Source organism: Sinocyclocheilus rhinocerous, unplaced genomic scaffold (assembly GCF_001515625.1).
Source record: "Sinocyclocheilus rhinocerous isolate Xijiao unplaced genomic scaffold, SAMN03320098_v1.1 scaffold940, whole genome shotgun sequence".
Lineage (NCBI taxonomy): Eukaryota > Metazoa > Chordata > Actinopteri > Cypriniformes > Cyprinidae > Sinocyclocheilus > Sinocyclocheilus rhinocerous.
This window is the reverse complement of record NW_015670976.1, coordinates 559,748-568,340: the sequence shown is the minus strand read 5'-3', so window position 1 is coordinate 568,340 and position 8,593 is coordinate 559,748. Positions and strand designations below refer to the sequence as shown.

At 35.2% G+C, this 8,593-nt stretch overlaps 1 protein-coding gene across 1 annotated transcript in view; it reads left to right on the top strand.

Annotated features, from left to right (window-relative positions):
* The window catches only part of LOC107734387 (double-stranded RNA-specific editase B2-like), a 49,895-nt gene that overhangs the window by 33,725 nt on the left and 7,577 nt on the right, over positions 1-8,593 (top strand). Inside the window, exons 5-6 of the mRNA XM_016546333.1 lie at positions 1,971-2,122; positions 3,573-3,741. Of these exons, the coding sequence (XP_016401819.1) occupies positions 1,971-2,122; positions 3,573-3,741 (321 nt within the window). The remainder of the gene's footprint in view (positions 1-1,970; positions 2,123-3,572; positions 3,742-8,593) is intronic.

The following is an 8,593-nucleotide window of genomic DNA, read 5'->3' as shown; positions in this document are numbered from 1 at the left end:
CAGTGAATAGGAGTTAAAACTCCCACCTGGGTGACACTACTCCAATAACAGACCATGCAAAATACCCAAAAATATTCAAAATATTGCAAAGTAAAGTTGCAACCTTGCAAACAATAATAAAATCAGAGAAGGACTTTAACTGTAAGCTACACGAGCATACGCAAAACAAAGGGAACAATATGATGCGTGTTATTATTAAAATTGTATATAGCCCACGTTTTTATAAAAAAAAAATTGTTTAATTTACCGCTTAGGCAATAACGTTGACAATAACGTATATCTTCAACATACGTTGTCTATGACCAAAAATGTAAGAAGATATGTTTTCAGTGGACTTTAAAATTTTGCTTTGCTTGAGAAAACAAAAATGTACAGTTACAGTGTTTTTTTTCTTTTGATTTAGTCGAGTTGGTTTTGCATCAAACACAATGTGATTTTCGGCAATCGAGATCTGACAGCAGCAGCTCATTTTTCCGCTTGAGCGAGCGCTTTGCGAACAGCTTACCTCGCGCATTAAATCTGCCGCAGACCAGCAAACCACTGAGAATGCGCTACAATCCTGACGACTCGTAGCAACAGAGCGGAGGCGAGAAAGCTGCAGAGAATCCGCTCGCCCGGAAGCAACCGCAACTGGTAGATTTAAAGAAAATTACTGCCGTTTGGCAAATAAATCATTGTACATACGTATTCCTAACTCTTTAAGCTTTAAGCGTTACATTTCAAATGACAAGGGATCAACTTATAATCATGTTTATATGAATTATCCCGTGAACTTATTTTCTCAAATGGCCTGGGTATGCGGAGCATTCGCAGCTTATATGGACAGAACGCCACTGATATAAAGTCCCTATTACAAAAAATCAAGTCATTATTGTAAGATATAGGGTCACAATTACCTTTTTCTTTTTTGGGTGGGCTTCCACAGTAAGTTCATCTTTAACCCATTAACTTCCATAGTAAGTGCATTATTGTAAACAAGATGTTTGCTCATTTTTTCACACCGAGTTGAAATTATTTTCTGCTCTAATCAACAGCATGTCATATTGAACCTGAAAAACTCCCTTAGAGCTTTAAGCAAACAACACATTTTCTCAGTGAAGCACATTTCACACCCAACAAAGGAGTTGGATGTACGTTCCAAAGTGTTAATTCTTCGTTCATTGCGAAAGCACATTATCGTTTGAGTCTGGTGTGGTGTTGGAGGTATCACTGTGCGGCACACTCTAAATGTCTTCCTCGTTGTAGCAGATTGCTGCATAGAAAAGCCTCCTGTAATGTCATATTTGCATATGCGTCTTCCCAGAGTGCATTATCTGCGACTAAATGGGCCCGTTTGGCTGAGTCTGGAGTCTAGTTTGGAAGATAAGTCATTATGTTCGGCAAATAAAATACCACAGCACCTTCCTCAGTAGACTGATCTGGAGCAGCGCGACTCCACCCTTGACATCGCAGGTCATTTGCGTAATTAGCACAGCTTAGGTGCCAATTAGCGACAATGATGTTTGCGTATGTAATGCGCTCCCCGTGCACAGTTCACCTCGTGCACTATTCCGAAACGTCTTTTGTAAGATATCACAGTGAGGCGTTAGTGCTAATTATGATGATATGTGTAAAAGTGGGGCGGCTCTGCAGGAAACGCCGTGTCCTCCCTACAGCTGACTAGCTACAGATCATCTGGGTTAAAGAATTACAGCTCGCTGTTGTCTCGGTCATTTGTATTCGCCTTGTTCTGACAGAGTAATGATTTGAGATTGTGTACCAGAGAGAGAGAGAGCGCGCGCGAGAGGGGAAGGTGACAGTGATGGAACTAGCCTTGGTCGCGGGAAGGCCAATATTTGTCTCCTTTGTGTCCTCGGCCCATTATTAGCCGAACTCGGGATGTGAGCGCCAAACGCTTTCAGATGTGATTGTTTCTCATGTCTCCCTTTTCTGTTCTCTCTTCCCGCCTGCGGTCTGTGATCACTCTGAAGCAAAAGGAAAGAGGACTGGGAGCAATCGATCTTCGTACGGCACAAAGATTCCTGTTTGAGACTCCGAGAGAACGTCCTCTTCCACATGTACATCAGTACGTCGCCCTGCGGGGACGCCCGTGTCAACTCGCCGTATGAAATCACCTCCGATTGTAAGACTCTTCGCTTGTCTGTATCATCTCTTCTGCTTGCTTCTATATTATGTGTCTAGTACAGACTTTTTAAAGTGTCCAGATGCTACATACTATATGTGTCAAGTTCGGTTTCAGGGGGTTTTAAAACTTAATCCAAACTTATTCCATTTTTAAGAAAAAAAATACATTTAATGACTAAAAATGTCATGTGGTGCAACATATTTTCCTTGCACCTTGAATACTTGTGAGTGCAGTCAAGTTCAGTTATTTGTTGGCAAACATGTGGAACATGTGGAAAACATAAATCATACGGAACTAAGTCATATACTCATAAATGGTAGGGAGTTAAACAGAACCATAATGGTTAAACAAATCATGTGATTTCTTAGCTTTATACTGTAATTTTTCGTCATTTTTAAGAACTCTAGATCCTTTTTAATAACATTAAATGAATAGCCCAATTTGGAGTAGACGTCACAGTTACATCACTTGCACTGCAAGTTTATCTCCTAGTTCGGACTTTATAACTCAATTTAACTCTTAATTTAACAATTTTGCAAGTTTGTCAATAATAAAAAATTTTTTAAAAAAGCCAGAAGTGTGGGATTATAAACTCATGATTCTGAACTGAGGGGAAAAGAGAGAATGACGAGAGTAGTAGCGAGAAAAAAGTCAGAATTTTGAAATATTTACCTTAAAATTGCCTTTTTTTTATTCTTTCATTCCATGGCTTCCATAGACCGCTACTTTAAAACTGTCATTTTCTGCCACCAGATAGGCTCCGCCCACAAAAAAAACGTCATCACTGTTTGCAAACACCAAATTGGTCTATAGTTAAATGAAAATTTGCTGAAAATGTACTCAGCCTCAAGCCGTCCAAGATATAGAAAAGTTTGTTTGAGATTTGGAGAAATGTATCATTAGATCACTTGCTCATCAGTGGATCCTCTGTAGTGAATGGGTGCCGTCAGAATGAGAGTCCAAACAGCTGATAAAAACATCACAATAATCCATAAGTAATCCACACCACTCCAGTCCATCAGTTAATGTCTTGTGAAGCCAAAAGCTGCATATTTGTATATATAATATACACAATATTGCTTTCTCCAGAACAAATAAACAACTAAATACAAATTGGGGTGAACTATTTATTTAAATTGGGGTGCTGTTTTTAACATTTTACGTTTGTGAATTTGACATTGTGAATTTCAACATAAGGAGTAAACAATTTATAACAAGCATTACACTTTTCTCCTCCAATAGTACTCCAATTTTACCACATCCGTAATAATAGATGGAAAAATAGATTTTTTGTTTTTGTTTTATCCAACTACAGTACATACCTCAATCCCAAATGGATTAGTTAGATTTATAAATAAATAAATAAATAAATTTAATGATAAAATAATACATTTAATAAATGAATAGATTGGGCATCATGCCAACCCTTTTTTCGGATTTCCCGCAGTGCACAGCAACAGACACTTGGTGAAGAAGTTTCACAGCCACCTTCGGACAAAGATTGAATCGGGGGAGGGTACGCTGCCCGTGAAGACCACAGGTCCCGTTCAGACGTGGGACGGAGTCCTTCAAGGAGAACGTCTCATCACCATGTCATGCACAGACAAGATTTCCAGGTCAGTATCAAAAACACGGTTCAACAGTCACTCTAGAACTTCCGTACAAAGAAAAGACAGTAATTAAACATGTCTCAGCTTTGTGTCTCTGGACGTTCCTGCTGTGAGAAGACAGTTAATGAAAGGTCTGATTCCAGTCTGAGACGATAGAGTTGATGGTCTGAAATAAAGTGTTTTGAATTGGAACAGACTGGACCTTTCTACAGTATGTAGCCAACGTTTAAGTTCAGATCATTCAATTTTGATCCTATATAATATGTTTGTATTTTCATTTTTTTTTATCTTTATTTTTTCCTCAAGAGAGCAGACTGACCATCCCTGAAGTGTGATTTGTGAAGTGCTGGACAGTGTATTGACTTAAGGTTTACCTTTATTAGAGGATTAGTTTTTATAATAGGGCAACTTTTATACGCCATTCTAATGGCCGAGGGAAAGGGTGGCATGACATTTGCCTTGAAGAAGGGCCATATCCAAACCGATGGTGTTTGGGACTGGAATGATCATTATTATTGTCTTATGACGATGCCTGTGCTTTGATTGATAATCCTGCAATAATTACCTTCTGTATGGGACACGTCACCGTGGTAATCTGTTCTCATGGGCATTCTATATTTTTTTATGTATCCAAGACTGTAGCTTTGTTTTTGTTTTGTTTTTAGTAGTAGGGATGTTTTTAAGTCAACTTGAAATCAAAATTGATATTATAATTTCTTTCTATAATGTGTATGAATTAGTGTACTTTTTTGAAATTCATACCTGTATATATATATTCCGTTCAAAAGTCTCTTATGCTCACCAAGGCTGCATTTATTTGATCAAAAATACAGTAAAAACAGTAATATTGTGAAATATTATTTCACTTTTGAATAACTGTTTTCTATGTGAATATATGTAAAAATGTCATTTATTTCTGTGATGCAAAGCTGAATTTTCAGCATCATAACTCCAGTCTTCAGTGTCACATGATCCTTCAGAAATCATTCTGATATGCTGTTTTGCTGCTCTAGAAATAGTTCTGATAATGATCAATGTTGAAAACAGTTGTGCTGCTTTATATTTTTGTGGAAACCTTTTTTATTTCAAGAAATTTTACTGTATATATAAAGTTCAAAAGAACGTAATTTATTTGAAATAGAAATCTTTTGTAACATTATAAATCTTTACTTATTGAATTCAATGCATCCTTGCTGAATAAAAGTATTATAAATGATAAAATTATAATTTATAAATGTATTATATATTTTAAAAAAAAAAAAAAAAATTATATATTATATATATGCAGTTTCATCATTCTTTCCGTCTCTCTCCTGAGACATTTAGTCATATTTTAATCAAGTCTCACTCTACATGATCTTAAGGTTCCTCAGAGCTTTCCTGGACGTCAGAATGACACTACGGTTAGTGAAACAGGTGATCTGAGCGAATGGATATTTGCCGAGGCATTTCGTCTAGAGAGTGCGATTACTTCAGTTTCAGACATTGTGTCGCTTTCACACTTCTGTCTCGTTGACACTCAATCCACACCCTGTATGAATGTGTGAATCGCACTGCCCAGAGATCTCTCACACACACACACACACACACACACACACACACAGCTGTGTTTGAGCTGGCTGCCATATGCTTGATTTAATTACCATCATCAGTCGTCTTCTGTTTGTTTATGTGAGTTCTGACAACCTGAGAAGTGTGATTGTGAACGTTTCTGATTACTCGTACTGTTACAGACATGTAAACAGAAGTCAAGTCTATGATCAGGAGGTAATGTCATGGATTTAAGGTTAATATGGAGTTCATATTCTCAAAATGTCATTTGGTCTAAAAGAATTTAAATAAGAAACTGTGTTTTGCATTTGCAAAGTTGGTGTTAGATCCATTCAGATTTTTTTTTTTTTTTTACTTTCTTGCATTATTTTCATGACAGTAAGTACATTATTCCCTTAAATTCTGTTTTTACATTTATTTTGTAATTGCTAATGTTCTCTGTGGTAATTCTCATTAGATTCTCATTACTGTAATACTGTATTTATTTAATTGTTTATTTATTTTGCCTAAATTAAAGGCAGTTCAACAAAGGCTATGATGCTGTATTATGCAGTATCAGTTGTTTAGGGTTTTCATAGTTAATTGTCACATTGCAAATATTTTTTTAAAATCTTCTTTTTTTTTTTAAGTCTCTATTTTCTTTATGCAATATATAATTTCATATTTTTTCCTTTGATTTTGCAGTGTAATGTGACTTGTGCATGTTTTTGTCTGATTCACAATAGTATGAATTAGGGCTGCACGATAAATCGCATGCGATATTTAACGCGCATCTTGTCAGAAAGCCGCTTCTGTAATCGCTGATTACAGAAGCGGCTTTCTGACAAGATGCGCGTTAAATATCGCATGCGATTTATCGTGCAGCCCTAGTATGAATGCTTCTCAGAGCATAGCAACAGTGTCTAAGGGGGTGTGGCTTAGCAGATGCTCATTTCAATACCCACAGTTTTTTTATTTTATTTTTTTTAGCAAACTGCTCTTCATTTGCTTTCTTCACCAATAAGGAGCATTTTACACAATTATAATAGACACAATACTCAAATGTATACCAGTTGAGAAATTCCTACCAGTATCTTTTAAAGCAGTAAATCACCCAGCCCTGCATGTAATGTGTGTATGTTAGGCTGGGCACAGCGACACAGAGTCACATTAAGGTGAAGCTCTCTCCCCTGGGCCATTAATTTGACCAATCAGATCGCATCGGCCAGGACCACAAGGGTCTGATTCTATCTGGCTAGGTCATCGTGCAGGGTTAAAGTAATTACTTTAGAAGAAACACACAGAATAAGACAAAATAGAGCATCCAGAGTGTGCCACTCCTTTTCCATTTTATATCCCGTTGAGTTATCCCGCTCTTTTGTTGAGCCCACAACTCAGAGGGGCCGTTGATCAAGGTCACCATCAAGAGCAGGCTGGAAAAGAGGTTTAAAGTCCTTATAGTCCCTTATAGACCAACTCCATTCATCTCCACTGCCCTCAACCAGCTCACCCTGTTTTTCATCCTTAGTCACACTCATTTTTTTCATCCCTTCATCATCTTCCCTGACCTCACATCATTATCCTCCATCTCACCCTCCCGCGCTCCTCCGCTGCCTCCGTTCGGCAGGAAAGCTATTCTGTGATAATGCGACCTCACTGCAATTACGTTGCAAAAAATCATTTTCTTTAATCTGTATTTTGCTTCCAGTAAATAGTTATATGGCATAAGATTTTTTTTTTGTATCATTACAGGTATTTTTATGTATTTATGTTTTATATCAGTATTTTGCTTTCAGCAAATATATATATATATATATATATATACACACACACACACAGAGCTGGGTAGTAACTGATTACATGTAACCTGGATTATGTAATCAGATTCCAAAAATGTAATTACTTGTAATTAGATTTTAAAATACTTGTACTACAGCTACTTTTTTATTGATTACATATTATTCACACAATAGCAATAAATTATTCATAATTTATTGATTCTCCCCAATTCCACTGTTTCATCTTTTAAATGTTCCTTCCTAAAATAGCCTACTACTTATATTCATAAAGTCTTCCAGTTTTGTGGACATTCACACAAAGACCAGTCAATAGTCAGGTGGCTACACAAGATTTACAAAAATCATTTTAGGTTTCAACATTGCATCAACTGTTGATGAACACATTCATTTGTATTTGAATTATCACTCAGTAGGTTAACCATCTATTACAATGTCTTTTGAATGCTTTTGAAATATTTACTTGAAGTACCCCTGAGATTAAATAAATATTTTAATAATTAAGTATCACGTTTGCATGTTAACGGAGGTTGGTTAATGGTCACATGACATGCAGGTAAACAAAATAAAATACTAAAAAAAATATATATTTTATTTGATTTTATTTTAAAATTGTTATTTTTAAATGATTCATTTTAATTTTATATATATTTTTTTTATTATTAGCTTTTCATTAAACTCACAAATGCCCTGCAGTTCATTTACAACCCCCAGTTTGGGAAACCTTGATGTAATGTAATGTTTAATGCACTTCATGCCGTTAATAACTACGAATGGAATATATTTTCTACTTCTTCGTATTTTTATATCAATATGGAAGAAGATTATCCTATTTAAATCAATGTGATAAATGAGTTGGGTCAAAAGAAATCTAAAAGTAATAAAAAGGTAGTCTGATTACATGTAATGTAATGGATTATGTTACTAACTACAATTTTTGGCATGCAATTTGGAATCAATAACGGACTACAATTTGTAAGTAATACCCTAAATATTAGAAATCGTGAGAATATAAAATAAATTGGTAACACTTTACAATAATGTCCCAGTAGTTATCATTAGTTAATGCATTAATTTGCAATGTACAATTCCTTTGTTACTGTATTTATTCATCTTTGTTATCATTAGTTCATAAAAATACAACTGTTCATTGTTAGTTCATGTTAGGTCCATTAAATAATATTAACAGATATAGCTTTTGATTTTAATAATGCATAAGTAAATGCTGAAAATGACATTAAGTAAGATTAAATAAATTCTTTAAAAGTGTTTTTCATTGTTAGTTCATGTTAACTAAAGTAGTTAATTGATGTTAAGAAATTGAACCTTATTGTAAAGTGTTACCAATTAAATGAATAAACAAATAAGATACATAGCAGAAAAATGAAAAATTGCTAGACCAAAAAGAGAATATTAAGATATATATTAAAAAATAAAATATTGCATAAAATGATGACAAGGTATTAGTCATAATTTATGTATCATAATGGTGTTTAAGTTGAGGTGGCATTACTCCCCGATTGATTTCTGCG